Source organism: Penicillium psychrosexuale (genome assembly GCF_028828465.1).
Source record: "Penicillium psychrosexuale strain IBT 29551 chromosome Unknown utg000004l, whole genome shotgun sequence".
NCBI classification, from domain to species: domain Eukaryota; kingdom Fungi; phylum Ascomycota; class Eurotiomycetes; order Eurotiales; family Aspergillaceae; genus Penicillium; species Penicillium psychrosexuale.
In genome coordinates, this window is record NW_026643189.1 from 135701 (window position 1) to 151903 (window position 16203).

The window sequence follows — 16203 nt, forward strand, 5'->3', positions numbered from 1 at the left end:
ATTAAAGGGGAACAGTGACTAAGTCAAGCCAGAAAGGTTGGTTCTTTGCGTGTGCCGGATTGGTATCACATCCAGACAACAAGTTTGGTTGAAGATAAAAGATCGAACCAGAAGAGGAAAATTTCGCCTAAAGCGGTTTTCTGATCCAGAAAAGTTTGCGAGGTACCATGGGAGGTGATAATATGATGTTCTTCCCCGGCATCATAACTTCCTCGGATGTCGCATTCCAGAGATCTGGGTTACATTCCTGAGTCGAATCCTCTGCTTGCGTTGGCCAATGATGAATGGCCAGAGCCGCATTAGGAACCTTTAAATGTTCAGTACAATCACATTATGCAAATTAGTTCCCCAAATATCCCTCGTCGATATCTTCTCGGTTTCTATACTTAGAAGATACGCCATGATATCTGTCAAAGACATCCCTGTATGTAGTCTACCATAGCAGAAAGGTAATAGAAATCCAACTACTTACTCCATGCCTTTTTATATCACAAGGTCGATATAAATCGTACCTGCTGAAGCTAGATCAAGATAATGACCTCAGACTAAAAAAGCCCTAGTCGTCGTACGTACGTACAACAACCCAGCTATGTCTCATTTCGCCTTGAAGGCCATAGGAGTGCTTGGTCTATCTTCGTTAACTACATATATAATTGATTATATGAAATCGAAGGAAATGCGCAGTTACCATTACTACAAGCAACGCGGCTGCTTATAGGCCGACTCCACCATATATCCATCCATACTCCATGCATACTAGCAGAGTTGCCGAGGTCATCATATCCACAAGCAGTATGCTCATAGAGGAAGATAGAAAGCCAGGAGTCCTCATACTGGCCATCTTTCAAACCCCATCCATCACCAAAGACACTTCACAATCCTTGTTCTCGTTGTATACTCTAGCTAGTAGTGACAACAGCTTCTGCTAGAGGCATGGCTGCCTTTCTTATTTGCTTCTAGGTCTTTCTTCTGGTCAGATAGATCTTTATCTTCCATAGGAAATCAAAGCATGGTCTTTCTCCCGACGGCTTCGCCACCAACATCCCTCAATGCTTTTGGCCAGAATATACCTAGCCATAGAGAGTATGTGTTCAAAGCCGGAATCAACTAACCCTAGATAGAGTCAGAAGGCACCAATTCAACACTCTTTGTTGTCCATCATGCCGATTAGGGATTTTGTCTGGCAGGAAACTAGTAAGTCATTCATTAGCCGCAAGCTAGAGGGGAGCTCCAGGTTTCAATCAAAAAAGACGCCGAGCAAAGACGCCGAGCAATATCTTGGTCATAAAACGTAAATATAAGCACGTATTGTCGTGAAAACTCCGTCCACGTCCAGCTCCACGTAAACGTAAACGCTGAACTTCCCTTTCTCCTCACAACATACCTTTCATCCGCTGTGAATAAACACAGCGAGCAGGCTCATCTCTTTCTTTATTCCTTTGTCTCTGCTGTCTTTGTGTGACAATGAAGGAGCAGGCTGTCCCTCCTACCGGCCCTGCCGGCCCTGGCGGCAGCACCGCCCAGCGCCGTCGGCAGGATGACTGGCGCTCCCGGCGCAATGTAAGCCGATTGAACGCTCCATTGACTACTGGAACCTTTGTAGAGCAATACTGAGATTATTCATAGCCTATTGCTCCCACTGCCCCTACTTTCCTTGCCAACCGCATCATGGAGCTAATGTCGCAGGCCATTCAACGCCAAGTTGATGTACGATATGACCCCAATTGCCATTCAGCCCGAGCTTCGAGGTTCTGAGCTAATATCACTTATAGCAGGAAGGTATGCAGCCCTCGGCTGCTCGTGACGCCCGTGTTACCGAGCTCACCCTGCTGGCAGTTCAAGCCCAGACGGTTGTAAGATTCACCCCATTCCCCCATTTCTCATACACCCCGATCCTCTTTGGGATGGTAGCAGTGGATGATGGCTGACGTGCATGACCTATACAGCATGAATTCGGTGCCCTCCATGGCGCCGCCCATGGAGATCAGGCGGCCCGTGGAGACCAGTTGGCCCGGGTTCGAGGCCAAGGTGGCCCTCTCCGTGTGCGAGGCAGCCGTTATGATCGTGGTGGCAGTGGCCGTGGCCGTAGCCGTGGTGCTTACCGTGATACCTACCGTGTTGCTCACCGTGGTGCTCACCGTGTTGCTCACCGTGCTGCTAACCGTGCTGCTCACCGTGGTGCTCACCGTGGTCACGCTGTCCACGGCACTGCAGCGGGCGATGCCAACCAGCAGAACCTCGTGGCCCGTGAAGTGGTCCCCGAGCCTGTTGTTAATGCTGAATCCAATTGGTGGGCCGCACCTCAGACTGGTCTGGAGGAGATCGAAGGTAAGAACAGTTGCTTTATTGATGGCCATCCCTCCATTCCTACTTTCTCATCATGCCTTCCGATCACGATACTAGGATGATACTAACCATCATATGTATTATAGACCCCAATGCCCCTTAAATCCGTGCGATCTCAGTACGATGGCCCTTTGCGGCTGAATCTGGATGACAAGATGAATCTGTTTCTGGCTTTGGCCCAAGAGGAATAGCCCGTCGGACGGTCTGTTCCTTGCACTGTTGCAGTCCGTTTTGGGGAGGCTTTGCTTCTTCGCTGTTCTTCTATCAGAACGTGAATTGTTACCTCTTCTACTGATCATGAACCATTGAATCAATTACCAAGTCTTTTAACTCATTTATACATCCACATGTGTAGGACTGTATGCATTCAATGTTTCGACATTGGGACTGCCATTACTGTGGAGGGGCTTATGCTTTTCCCGACTGCTATAGAGCTTTGATTGTAAAAATAAATGATGGTGACAGGTGCCTTTGAAAGCTAGAGGTCTGTCTAGATGTTCATGGATGTGCATAGAAGATGTACATACTCATTGTCAATGGAGTCAACGGAGATGACATACATAGCCGTGACACCGCCTACGGCAGAAATTCATCCTTCTACCTTGTTGCGCCTTGTCCTAAAGTTCTGGATCACCTCTCGATAAGCCCAGACAAGCAGAAAAGATTGACAATGGCAAATGCTACTCTGCCAGAAAATCTGGATCTTGATGAGGAGGACTATGACTCTGCCGAGGATGAAGACTTCCACTTAGACGTGGCACCGGACGACTCCGACTTATCTTCCGACCCCGATGAAGCCGCAGAACCAGCAAAGAAGAAGCGAAAGACAGACACCCAATCTCAGATCCCCAAGGATGCAGAACTCGACTCTGGGGATGAGGCTACAATTAGAAAAGCAAGGGAGAAGAAAGAGAAGAAGGCCAAGGGGAGGAAGCCCAAGGGAAAACACCCGCGCGATAGCGACGAAGACGATGGCGACATTGACTTGGACGACGATGAAGGAGGAACCGGGGGATTCGTGCGGACACGCGCAATGAAACAACACATGTAAGTCCTAAGTTATTATCAATGCTGCTTGACTTAATATTGGGTTCTAATACGCGTTCTGCGAGCAGACAGGAGGAACAGCGCAAACCGCTGGCCAGGATCGACGGCGCGACCGTGGACGTGGACGCTCTATGGGAGCAGATGAATGCCCCCCAGACCCACACCGGCTTGCAGCCACCCCAGACCCAGCAGATATCCGAATCCGCCCAAGAACCTGAACCAACAGGCGAAACCAAAGGACAGGACCAGGGTGCCGAAGATGCGGAGCACAAAATAGGGAATACCGTGCACGCCGACCAGATGATCAAGATCAAGCGCACCTACAAATTTGCCGGCGAATGGATCACCGAGGAGAAGGTCGTGCCCAAACACTCGGCGGAGGCTAAAGCGTTTTTGTCCAGTGGGGAGAATGTCGAATATACCGACGAGGATGCTGCAGCCGCAAATGCCGCTCGTAACCTTCGGCGACCGCTTCGCAAGATATCGCGATTTGACCCCAATCCGACCGGCACGATCAAGAAAAGCTGGGAAAAGCAACTCGTTACCGATGACAAAGACGCGCGCGGACCCAAGATCAACACCGTGGAGAAGTCAAGACTCGACTGGGCCTCGTACGTCGACTCGGCCGGTATCAAAGACGAGCTGCGCACACATAGCAAAGCTAAGGAAGGTTATATTGGTCGCATGGATTTCTTGGGTCGCGTGGAAGACAAGAGGGAAGACGAACGGCGGGCTGCACGGCTCAAGGGTATATGAAAACACCACTCGTGCGCTCTCTGCCCAAACCCCTCATGGCTTCAAACACACTCTTCCTCCTGTCGCGTGCTGCAACAAGTGTATGGCTTCATACAGATTTGAGTTATTGCAGAACTCTCTGCAAGCCTTGTGCAGGCTACGTTTCGTTGCGATGATAAAACTCGGCGGGTACCTCTACTTTGAGCAATGGCTCACTCGACTCCGATTGAAAGGGCGACCTCTCGACCTCCCGCCACCTCGCCGATTCCCAATACTACGGTGTGCTTTATGTCCGCATTCACGACATTCTTGCCTCAAAGCTTCGCGCCTGAGTGTGACCATGTGGTCAATGCCGTATAAGCACCGGTCTACATCTATACCTAGTGAGACGTTATCGTCAAGCAAAACGATCATCATATGAGACTAACGAGAATTCGAATCTATATCAACATGTACTATAGCAATAATCCAGAGATACCATTTTAGCAACACTTTCAGTGTGCAACTCAGCAAGGACAATCACCAACAGAACACATCAAGCCCTATTCCTTACTTACTTGGGCACATACTTGATGCCAGTCGTTGGGCAGCTAGAAGTAGTGACTAGAATGGCCAAGACGTCAGTAAAGCACCAACCAAGAAGCAAACGATAAAACTTACGCGTATCGACAGCCTTGTATGTTCCGTCAATAGCATTGCCCTTGACATTATAGAAATACCAAACCTCGTTCAACTTGCCACTGGAGCAGCCAAGGTAAACCGACGCACCATGCAGGGTAGTAAGAGCCTTCTGGATGGCGCTGAGAGTGTAGGTCTTGGATGTACTCGGGGTAATGCCAGCAGCAGAGAGAGCCTGGCACACAGTCAGAAACGAACAGCATATATAATGAAAGGCAGAGAGGGGGACATACCTTGTACGTATCCAAGGTCTTGAACAAATCGACCGTTCTCTGGAAGAAATCACCCACTTCTTCCTGCGCCTTGTAGCCGGAGTAGCAGCTCGGGTCAATGGTATTGATGCAAGTACCGTGCTTGCTCCACTCATGCGACCAGAAGTCCTCGTTGGCCCCGTTGATATCAACCCAGTAGTCGTCCATGTAGTCGACCAGGTCACCGAGATCCTGGTCTTGCAGGATCGCTGTGATGTTTGTATAAGCACGTTTGGAGTCGCAGCTGGCCTGGTATGTGCCGTCACAGTTGTCAGGCCTGGATGGGGAGGGGTTAGTTTATGATTTCAGGTATTCATAACGGTATCTACGTACCACAGTCCGTGGATGGTCCATGAGTTGGAGGGACCGGTTGATGGGCTAGTATCCCAGAATTGAGTCTGGAGGAGGGCACCGCCTGGGTAGTTGAAGCAGCATGTTGGCGATGTGGAGGAGCTCGCGCAGCTGAAGGCGGTGCTGCTGGCACAGGTTTCGAGGCTGGCGGTTGTGCCGCTGATCAGGCTCATAGCTGCTAGGGCGAACATGCCCTTTGCGGATTGAGATTGGAACATTTTGTCAAGATTGAATTGAGAGTGAATTGCTGAGCTGACTGAAGAGATGTAGGAGGGTCATCGGACGGTTTTTATGCTTCAGTCCAGGGACCATACTCGGCATAAACATCGTCAGGCACATAGCCAATTTAGCACATGTACCGATAAGAAGACGCTGATTTGTTCTCGGATGTCGCCGCTACACCTATCATCACGGCGGAAATAATATGAAGCACAGTAGTGCCAGTCGAAGTAGGCGACGATCACCGAGCGGGGCAAGTCGAATTGTGGGCTTTTCTCCCTTTTCTCCAATGACTAGACAGAAATGCACCACGCATTAAAGCGCTAAAGCAGACTCCGACGGTTTTCGTCTGAAGAAGCCTGACGAAACGTCTTCTGAGGTTGCATCGACCGGGTTACTCCTTCGGATCTCCGACTGTTGATTCAACCCCGCGGGATTAAACCCGCTGATCGCCCACAACCCTGACGAACCAGAACGCTTAGCCCTCTAGAATGGTATTATCTGGAAGCTGATGTTGTGTCGCTTAGGGCACAATTGCTGTGGGTATCCAGAAATGGGCAGCATTCTGTCCCGTGTGCGAAACCAACTCATCACAAATATACGGGATTGATGAAGACAATACATGATCCAAGTGGTCACGGTGCCATTGATTACTCCGCTACTGAGTATGTTGTACATTGACATTGCTTATGATCTTGAGCATCGATGAATATGTTGCCAATGCCACACGCCAAATTCATGGACAGAGTCCAGATTTTCTCAAGAGAACTTATTTGGCCTATGTGTTCGACAGGTAGGCCCCCGTGCATAATGAACTTACATCCATGCTGGTCATCCAGATTTACATCTATTCTCAACCCAAATATCGCACGTTCAAGCCAGATGGGTCCCCAGCGCTTGATACTAGCATGGGCATGATTTCGAAAGGAATCTCCATCTTGACAATGGAGTGTTCTCGAGCAACTCAAGCCCGGGGAGGCTTCAGGCCATTAAAGCTTTGCAAACATTACTTTCCTCACTACTAGTTGCGCAAGGCTTAGCGGAAACCGCTCATGTGGTGAACGATGACGTTCCGATCTGTGATTTGGCCGACACTTTTGACGAGCCAAACTGGAGTGGCAATGCATTGGACGCTTTGAACTATATGACGGCTCCTGACTGAATGGTCCATCAGGCCCATTTAGGTGCGTCATAATGCGGAGATGGCCCGACCAGTTGATTAGTGCCGGATAAAGGGCATCAGTCCGAGTTTCCCAGCCCTATTCCATCCCCAGGATACTACTTGGTGGTTCTGAAATCTCCGAGGAGAGGCGTTGTCTCCTGCTCGGATTCTTTTGGTTGTTTTCCCAGCATACACCCTTTTCGGATACAATCAATCAGGACTCGGAAGCCTCGTTTCACTATCGGACTTGGTCAAACACTTCTTTTGTGGTGGTCACGTGCTGATCACATGCTAATGCCTGGTTTATCAGGCTTCACATAGCTATTTAGCTAGATCTCGATCATTGTAGATAATCTAACCTTCTTCATCTCTCTCTCGCTCCAAGAACTTTCTAGCCATCGATACCGTCAACACTGAAGGTGCCGAGGCTATACACGTGACGCTGTTTACTTAGTACTGCAGTGGGGTTTCCGACCAGAGCAGGATGACTAATCGGTCATGTGATAACTAAAAGCACTCTTGGCAACGCAGACACCCAGCGACGACTCTGCTCTCACACCTGTTTCGCAGGCAGGGCTGTCGGAGCCCCTGTCCCCCGTGGCAGGGTCCCCTCTTCAGTATATATATTTATGATCAAGGAACCCGCTGACCGGGTCTACTTATTCGGTTCCCAGAATAACATGGACCCTGGGGATGTCCCGACGTTTCTCCCAGAGCTAACCCAGGTCGAGGAAATGCTGATATCTCGGGTACATACCATTATTGAAGTCAGACAGGTACGTGGCCAGCAATACTTTTATCGCGGCCACGTGGCTCATTTCCTAACCAATGTACCCGTTTCCTAAAGATCTTTTTCTCCGTCTTTCGCTGCCCAGATCGCAAGAAAAATGGCGGAGGCATTTCCAAGTCCGCGTAAGCGACGCCGCCTCCTCCAGGAGTCGGAGGTCAATGAAGGGGATATGGAAATTGAACACTACGTCCATCGAACTGATCCATTTCGAAGCATTAGCTTCCCGAATTCCGATCCGACAGCCCTTAACGTCACCACCATGACCGCTGAGGAAGATCCTACACAACATTTGCACCGTGACATCTTCAACACCCTCGACCAGTATGGTCTGTCAGCGAAGTCACTTTTTCATATGTTGAATGCAACTATCCCCGGTGCCAGCTTTCCTCTGCTTCGCGTTGTTGTTGCGGGTGATCATTCGGCTCTAGTGCCCCTAGGGTCCATCAAAGACAATCTTACTACCCTTCTCGACAACCATAGCCTTCCACAGATCCAGGTGGAGGTGATCAACGGGGACCACTTTTATGTCCCTACTTTGTTCCCGATCCACTCAACAGCCGAGCTTGCCATTGCGTTTCACCATCTTAAGGATGAGATCGTCCGGCTTCTCGACGAGACTCTTGGAACCAAATGGCAACTGGTTTGTCCATTCAACATTGGCAGGGATTCCCGTTCCGCGCGGCCAGCCCTTGTTGGTGTTCTACCCTCAACAAATGCAAACTGGTATCAGCTCCAAGCCCACCTGACGCATCAACTTACATCACACATCCCTCCTATTTTTACAGACATCGAGTTCCTCCCTGGGAAACTTAGCCTCCTTGGGGAGGGTGATCCTGTCTCATTTAAAGATCGCGTCAAAGGTCCTAAGGATATTCAGATGGGACGTTCAATCGGCGTTCGAGGAGGTAATAACGCTGGTACCTTAGGAGGCTTTGTCGCGGTTACATATGACGGCGAAACGCACCGTGGCCTCCTGACCAACTACCATGTTATGCGCCCCTCCCCTCCATATGCTAACCTTGATACAATCAATCGTGAGGGCGTATCTCCTCTCTCGCCTATCCCCTTCCAGGGGGCAATCAGTATAGAATCTCTAGCCAGGATAGACCGTGACTATACCCTGACCGATCTTGACGACCAACTACAAGCCCTGGAGACACAGAAGGCTCGGGTCGTAGACTTCATCCGGCAACGGCAGCTCACTAGCGATGCACCTCGCGCATCCTCCCAACAACAGCTTGAAGCCGTTGAAACCTGGGAGAAAACTCTGATTGCAACGCGCCCAGTCATCCAGGCGATGCCACACGTCCTAGGTGACGTCTATTCTGCGTCGGGCCTCTTAGTCCATGGCCGACGTGTTATTGATTGGGCTTTCGTCGAGCTAACCCCGGAGGCCGAGGAGCGCTTCTTTAGGCCCAACCGAATGCCCGAAGTCCCAAGGAACCAGATGCCTCGAAGCGGCCCCTCCGGTCCACCTCCGGCTCTAGTCGCAGCAGGTACCCGTCTCGACGAATTTAGCTCGTTACAGGAAGACACGTACTATATCAAACAAGGGCGCACCACCGACGTCACAGGTGTAGTGTGCAACGGTGTGCTGTCTGTTTGCAAATGGGCGACACGATACGATATCAATAGTAATACCGTCGACAGCAAAGATCTTCGTACGGAGGAATTCATGATAATAGGTATCCAAGATCGCTTTATTGAGTTTGGTGACTCTGGCTCATTTGTCGTGGATTCGACCGGGGCCGTTGCGGGCCTCGTATTCGCCGAATTCAAACACAACCTCCAGGCTGTCGGACTCGCATTAACAGTCCCGGATCTTATGGACACGATGAAGGGTCGACTTAAAGGTCCCGTCTCTCTCCGTCTCCCATAATTTCCTTGCTTCCATCTGTTTTCATTGCCGGAAACGTATTTACGCAAGAGTAGATCGCTTCGACATAGGCTATGATCTACGAATCTCAACAGAGATAGTGACTGGTTCCTCGGAACCATGGATGTTTTTTTCCAACCGACAATGATATTATTCTTAATCTGTCTGTCTTTATGTGGTTTGAAGCGGTCTGCCTATGGTCGTCCTTCGTGGATCACAGCGTGATTCTAGTCTATCTGCTCATCTTCCTATCCTCCGAGTTTGCTGCCTCCTGATTGTCTTCGCGACGGATTATACTGGCTACGCATGCCTCTTTTATGAGAATATTCTGCTTTGCTTCATTTACTAATGGAAATTGCGCTAAATTCATTGCGACCTAATAATCTTGAAAATCGAGTAAATATCCCCGAATGCATGTATGCACACGATCGCTGTCCCCCCGCCGTAGTAGTAAATATGGTGTATTATGCATATGTAGAGCTAGGTCTCTATCGCGCGTAATCATCACGCAACTATATAGACGCAGACTAAGAAAAAGATAGAAGCAATAGCGTTACAGCTAGTCTCAAGTTCCTTTGGACATTGATTTCTTGCCGTGGCGACGGGCTACTTGCATATTAAGATACTGCTGGCACAGCGCTACAGCCGTATTAGGCAAGGGCTCTCTTAGCACTTGATTTTCAATACGAATGCCATTTTCTATGGTAATCGGAAGGGGATGCAGCTAGGTTCAGACTTGACTATGTTGGTTTAGTGCTGTCCGTTTCCGTGTCTGTGGAGATACAACCTCGAACTCAGCAAGTCCGATCGATCCCTCAGAGCAGGAAGCAAATCTTAATGGTACACCATGTTGGCATCGGAAGATCTAGCGACATTCATGGCGATATCTGAAATAGCCCGAGCACACTGATCAACAGGTAACCAACTCAGCCGCTCATTAAGTTCCTGCAATGCGCCCGTTGTCAATGCACTTCAAAACATAAGTGCAACAGCCTCAGCCTCATTCCATTGCGCGCTAACCATATCACCACCAAGCTGGCCGATTCTCAGGACTCGGGCTTGCATGCCCGGACAGTTTCTTTCACAATGGTCAACATTGGACAAACAGGGCATCAGTACCTAGGTATTTTCAAGTTACTTGCAGAGACATGATTTTACTCCCAATACTCGGTTGAATTATGAAAAGAAAGGTATCGAGCATACTCTAAGAAGTGGTTCCTCTCTCACTACAGCCTCACGATGTCCGAATAAACGAGGCAACGTAGAATTGTAGTAGAATCATAATCCACCATGTCGATTTTGACCATAGCGGAGCATTTCACTGTCTTGCCTTCTTCAATCTCTTACTTTTATCTCACTTGTTGACAACTCTTACTATTTGACTTCTCTCAATTCTTAATAACGTTTACTTCTTAACTCATCTTACTTCTTGAAAACTCTCACTTGCTGAGGGTATCTTCGCGGCGCCTACTCCAAACGCTTTTAGGGTTCCCAGCTGCAGAAGTTTTGTTTTTTCTTTCTGTAGAATAGGAAGCTATAGACGTAGTTACGACGTAGTTGGTACAGATTAAGCAGGCACGATGTTGCGTAGAGGGGTATATCGTGTTTCCCCCAGCAGCGTAAACTTGTATTCACAACATCGCAGCCATGGCAAGCAATATCACCAACATCATTGTTAATGTGTTCCCGGACCCCCGTCCACCCACCTCCGCCCAATCCTCCCCATCTCCCTCTGCCTCCGGGACCAATCGGTCCATGGGCCAGCAGTTGGTGGCTTCACCGGGCTTTTGGGCCCTCATGATTGTTGTCGCCGGATGCCTTGCTGGAGCAGGTTATTTTTTTTGGAGGAGGCCAGCCTCCAAGAGCGTGGACATTGAGGGTACCCCGTAAGTGGTAAACCATGATTCTCATGGAAACTATATTGGCGGGTCTTTGCCTATGTATGCACAGAGGCTAATATATCGTAAAATAGCCTCAAAGACATCAGTGTGGGCGAGCAGCCCAAGCAGACCAGCGAAGAAATCCACACAGTGGATGATGTCGAGGCCCATCCGCCTCTTGTGACCCCCAAGACTCCCGAGGCCTGCGCGCCCTCCACCACACCCAAGAAGAAGAAGAGGCTGAGCTCCGGAGAAATGGCCAGCCTAAGTACCCTCGCCCGTAATACTACACACGGGATGAAGGAGGGGATGAAAGAGGGCTTGGGAGTCCAGCTGACTGGGATCGTTTGCTGAGGCGATGCCGAGGCGACGGCGTTCCTCTGTTGTTTTATCCTTTTCTTCTCTCCGAGAACCTCAGTGAGGTGAGATGAATGAAAACGGAGCTTTTTATCAAACCGGGGGTGGAGGAGGAGGAGGTGTTTTGGCGGCGTTCCTCTGTTGTTTTATCCTTTTCTTCTCTCCGAGAACCTCAGTGAGGTGAGATGAATGAAAACGGAGCTTTTTATCAAACCGGGGGGGGGAGGAGGAAGTGTTCTTGGTGGCGTTCCTCTGGGCTTTTTGGCCGTTTTTGCTTCTCTCCGAGGACCTCAGTGAGGTGAGATGAAGGAAGAAAACGAGTCTTTTGTCTCTACTTTTTGTTGTTTTGTTGTTTCTGTTTTCTGTTGCTTTTATTTTTATTTTTCTTTGGCTGGTCCTCTTCGGAGGTGACCATGTCTAAATACATACTGCCGCCGGGCAGTTTCATCTTGGGAATGCATTTTTCTGTTCAATGTAGACCCCTTCGCAGACCTGGATCTTATGGTAGACCCTGATTGATCTAACACGAGACTCTGAAGAGGCCAGGTGCTAAAATTTCCTTTATATAAAAGTTTTCTCTTAGATGTCTCCTAGATGTCTCTTACCTTTGGCTCCCATTATTTAACAATCATCTTTTTCTTAAACTGTAACGTCCATAATAGTTCAGAACTTTTAGGGAAATATTTCCGCTATAGAATCTAAGGACAATCACTAGAAGTAACATATTGAATGGATTAACTACATCTTGCTATAGAAACCCAAGCATCTAGGTAGTAAAATTTCGAGAATATAGGGCACTAGTCCCTGATTTATATATAGCTTCATACACGGGGTGAGAGAAGTGTTTTCACCTGGACAGCATTAGGAGTTTCATCAAGCAAATCCATTCATATTGATAATTCACGACGCTTTAATACAAGATAAACAGCAATTTTCAGTAATCTCATCCAATGACGATCACTTCTAGTGAGACCCAATTTCTCCTGACCATTAAAGTCGAGCTAAATATTTCCAAAATTTCTTCCCAAAACTCCGAGGCGATTTTGCGATAGCACCATCACTCGCTTTCCGAACACTAGCCGCCATATCATAGGATGGAGGGCTTTGGCCAAGTTTGTCATTCATATTATTCACCTTTGAGGACTCAAGTAACGGTCCAGAAGAGCAAAAGTAGTCATCGCGATCCTGAGAGTTTTGGGCTAGCTCTCTTCGCATCTGGCGGTTGGGATTCTGCTCTAAAGAAGCATAAGCTCGGTTGAACTCACTGTCAGAGAGTCTTTCCATAGCGATATAGATTTCGGGGTTTTCAATGCGTTCTTTTAGAACATTTGAAAACGTTGTAACCAACTGCATCTGCTCTTTCAATAACAGAGACAACTTTTCAAGGTAGTCTATCATTAGCGGGACATCGTCGTCGTGCATAGGGTGATTCTCTGCTAAGTTTTCAAGCTCTGTCTCTAGCTCCGTACACTGTTGCAGTGCTAACCGGCGAGTACGCTCGTTCTCGATGACAGAGGTGAGTACATCTGGGCTCGGCTCGCATAGGTGGTATTGTGGAGAAGGGTGACAGTCGGAGACTGACTTCAATTCTTGGCTTCCAAGTAGTTCGGACATTCTAGAGACAATGAAACGATTCTTGTGTGGTAAACTTTGGTATAAGATAGAAAAGGAATATTGAATATAATTTGGGATCGAGGTTTGAAATAGTAGAAAGATATATCTACCTGGGCATCCTTGATACGTATACTCCTTGCCGCTGCCTAATAAGGAATGGATCTCTACCTAAGGTAGCTTCCCTCCCAAACCTTGGGACTAATCCGAGCCCCTCTCACCTTTAGCAATCAATCGTTGATCATGCTCAACCAGGGCGTGATCGGTAAACTTATTTTGCGCGTTTACCAGACAAAACTGGCATTGGGTCCAAACCTAGCGACGCCGAATTATATCGTTTTGGAATCGGAGCTTGTAATCAATACGTCACAAAGTCACAATTCTTAATCACAGACAGTAGGAGTCTTTTCGTTCTCAATATTACAAGAAATCCATAGACCAGAGACTCTCCCGGTCTACTCATTTTTACATCGCGTATGTATCCGAAATCAGTCTCCTGCCTCACGCTCGGCATCATCTTTCGCCTTGGAGGCTCGAAAATGTCGCAATGTGGAAAGATGCTCCTCGGGCTGCTTCATATGTTTTGGAAGAAAGCGCCAAAATACTCCACGATACTTTGTTTGAATGAGCGCATCTTACAGAAGATCTACCAACACCTCTCACTAGTCGATCAAGTTTGTCTATCTCTCAGCTGCAAAGAGCTCTTCGCCCTATTCGGGACGATCGTGAAGCACAAAGATCTTGAATTTCCACGACTCTTGTTTATTAGAAATCCAATACTGTGCGTGAACAGTCAGTATGTGCTGCGAAATCAACTCCTTCTTCGACTCGAAAATCGCCGCTGGGCCTACTGTGCAAAGTGCTTGAAACTTCATCCACGGAACGAATTTGCAAAATATCTCATGAGACAATTAGCCCTGGAGAGATCGTGCGTATACTATGCTGGTATAGTTGACCTATGTCCCTGTATTTCTCTGACGATTCGAAGTCGAGATCAGCTTGTCAAGATCCTCAAATCAAGCACAACGCCAGCCGAAACCAAATATGGCCCATTCGAGTATGACTATGACAATGGAGAAACCCCTAGCCTCGGCCACATCTGTATATTTAGCAGATCTGGCTACGATGTCCGAGTTGCTCTCGTTTTATATATTAATAAAACTGGCAAGTTATGTGTAGCGGCTTGGCATACTATAAGCTTCTCCTCCTCCTCCGCCCATCTCACAGCTGAGCCGACCTTTGCTTGTTCTCATCAGGATCTCCTATCTCTCGTCCCAGGGAAACTTACCGCAAAAGATCCTCACAAGTACCACATTTTGGCTACTTCAAGACCTCATCAGTATCTTATGTCTCTTGTCCCAGGGGAGCTGGTCCCAAAAGTCTGTCCCATTTGTCAGACTTTGATTACAAAATATAATTCGCCTGAAGACATGATGAATCAGGCTGTTTTCTGGGTGGTTCGAGATTTGGGAAGCTGTGAATGGCCTGCAGACCGATCTTGGTTTGACCAGTGTCGTCTCACCGGAGCACGGTTTTCACTTAATGAGATATACTGGTGAGTTTATCAAAGGATCTGTGGAGAAAGAAGAGCTAGTACTGATTCCCATATAGGTATCGGTCGCAGAACTTGCGGAAAATGATGCAGGGTGTTCACGGTCAGTGGCAAAGAACCTACTGCCTAGAACAGAAAGGAGGGTTGCTTCAATGTCAACGCGAAGGCTCACAAACTGCAGATGAGGGAATCCAGATAGCTAACACCTTCCCGGCTATGGCCGACTAAGTATGCCGGGACAAAACTCTCTCATTAGTTAATATGTATTGCTTTTTAGATCCACTTTAACTTTAGTTAGTTAGTGCAGTGGGGAAAGTCAGGATCCTCAGTTTGTGGCCTTAGCCTTTAATTGTAGGCAGGGAGAAAATCTCGGGGCCTTGCTGTTAAGTAGAATTCTGGAGAGAAGGTAGCCTAGTCTGATCATCACCTCATCACCCACGAAATGAAAAATGAGTTGCAAGATGTTGGTGCAATAGGAGGCAAGAATTTATACTGTGGTCTATGTGATCAGCTGACCGTCCTAGATGGTGGTCTTGTTGTGTCGCTCTCGTCTTGTCTGCTAGGCCAGACTGCCTATCGCGCGATTAGTTAACTAGGCCCTGGGGTTTCCAGTACAGAATGACTCAGCGGCTATGTGATAATTATAAAAGCACCCCAGAGGCAGGCTTAGACTGCTTTCCACTTCTCTTCTCAGTAGTCACCCCATAGTCTTCTCTTCTCTAGCACCCTACTACTCTCAGTAACGACTCTGCTTTTACACCTGTTTTGCAGGCATGGCTATCGGTGCCCCTGCCTCCGTTGCAGGGACCCCTCTTCAATAGCTAGACATCAAATGCCAAGCATGACACAAGGGCCGTGCATATACGCACGCCATACCAAACATAGCTTAGCGTGTAACCTTGATGATCTATAAGTGCTCGACGACCTGCATCTTCAGTCGACAGCATGGTGCATTTATATAAGACATAGCTGGACAGAATCAGAGATGAGATACAATGGAAGCGTCTGGGTCGATGCGTGAGAGTCGCAATAATATTATCCAGTGGCTTAAGCATGCAGGGTGTATACACTGTCGCACCCTCTCTTAATGACTCTAGAGACTATCTAGGCCTACACTACTGCCTCAATAATCATGAGAAGTGGGTTGGGCTTCCAGGGTAGATAGTTGAAGAGGGGAATTTGAGAAATGGGGGGTGACCTGAAGGACACCGCAGGTTCCTACCTGGGTAGGTAAGTGGTAGGTACAATACCCTCCCCCCCCTCCCCATCCTGTCTCCTTTTTCTTTATTCCTTCTTCATCTCCTAATGCCTCATACCATCCACAAAGCATATTTTATCAAATATTTCA

The 16203-nt window shown here is 48.2% G+C and overlaps 7 protein-coding genes across 7 annotated transcripts; 5 read left to right on the forward strand and 2 right to left on the reverse strand.

Moving 5' to 3' along the window:
- Nucleotides 1–1464: 1464 nt before the first annotated feature.
- N7518_005859 (uncharacterized protein) lies at nucleotides 1465–2449 on the forward strand (the record flags this gene model as incomplete). Its single annotated transcript, XM_057186786.1, has 5 exons — nucleotides 1465–1560; nucleotides 1627–1707; nucleotides 1773–1853; nucleotides 1947–2328; nucleotides 2433–2449. The coding sequence occupies 5 exons, from the start codon at nucleotides 1465–1467 to the stop codon at nucleotides 2447–2449; spliced, it is 657 nt and encodes a 218-aa protein (XP_057038489.1).
- Nucleotides 2450–3016: 567 nt separating this feature from the next.
- On the forward strand, nucleotides 3017–4149 carry swc5 (putative Swr1p complex component (Swc5); the record flags this gene model as incomplete). Its single annotated transcript, XM_057186787.1, has 2 exons — nucleotides 3017–3393; nucleotides 3462–4149. The coding sequence occupies 2 exons, from the start codon at nucleotides 3017–3019 to the stop codon at nucleotides 4147–4149; spliced, it is 1065 nt and encodes a 354-aa protein (XP_057038490.1).
- A 532-nt stretch (nucleotides 4150–4681) lies between these two features.
- Nucleotides 4682–5626, reverse strand: N7518_005861 (T2 family ribonuclease; the record flags this gene model as incomplete). The annotated part of the gene is made up of 4 exons (XM_057186788.1): nucleotides 4682–4731; nucleotides 4789–4981; nucleotides 5040–5334; nucleotides 5391–5626. The coding sequence occupies 4 exons, from the start codon at nucleotides 5624–5626 to the stop codon at nucleotides 4682–4684; spliced, it is 774 nt and encodes a 257-aa protein (XP_057038491.1).
- A 2050-nt stretch (nucleotides 5627–7676) lies between these two features.
- N7518_005862 (uncharacterized protein) lies at nucleotides 7677–9458 on the forward strand (the record flags this gene model as incomplete). Its single annotated transcript, XM_057186789.1, has 1 exon — nucleotides 7677–9458. One exon carries the CDS (start codon nucleotides 7677–7679, stop codon nucleotides 9456–9458), a length of 1782 nt encoding a protein of 593 aa, XP_057038492.1.
- A 1644-nt stretch (nucleotides 9459–11102) lies between these two features.
- On the forward strand, nucleotides 11103–11689 carry N7518_005863 (uncharacterized protein; the record flags this gene model as incomplete). Its single annotated transcript, XM_057186790.1, has 2 exons — nucleotides 11103–11341; nucleotides 11428–11689. 2 exons carry the CDS (start codon nucleotides 11103–11105, stop codon nucleotides 11687–11689), a joined length of 501 nt encoding a protein of 166 aa, XP_057038493.1.
- A 993-nt stretch (nucleotides 11690–12682) lies between these two features.
- Nucleotides 12683–13306, reverse strand: N7518_005864 (uncharacterized protein; the record flags this gene model as incomplete). Its single annotated transcript, XM_057186791.1, has 1 exon — nucleotides 12683–13306. One exon carries the CDS (start codon nucleotides 13304–13306, stop codon nucleotides 12683–12685), a length of 624 nt encoding a protein of 207 aa, XP_057038494.1.
- Nucleotides 13307–14559: 1253 nt separating this feature from the next.
- Nucleotides 14560–15083, forward strand: N7518_005865 (uncharacterized protein; the record flags this gene model as incomplete). The annotated part of the gene is made up of 2 exons (XM_057186792.1): nucleotides 14560–14858; nucleotides 14915–15083. Coding segments are annotated over 2 exons (468 nt in total), but the record flags the coding sequence as incomplete, so codon positions are not given.
- Nucleotides 15084–16203: the final 1120 nt, after the last annotated feature.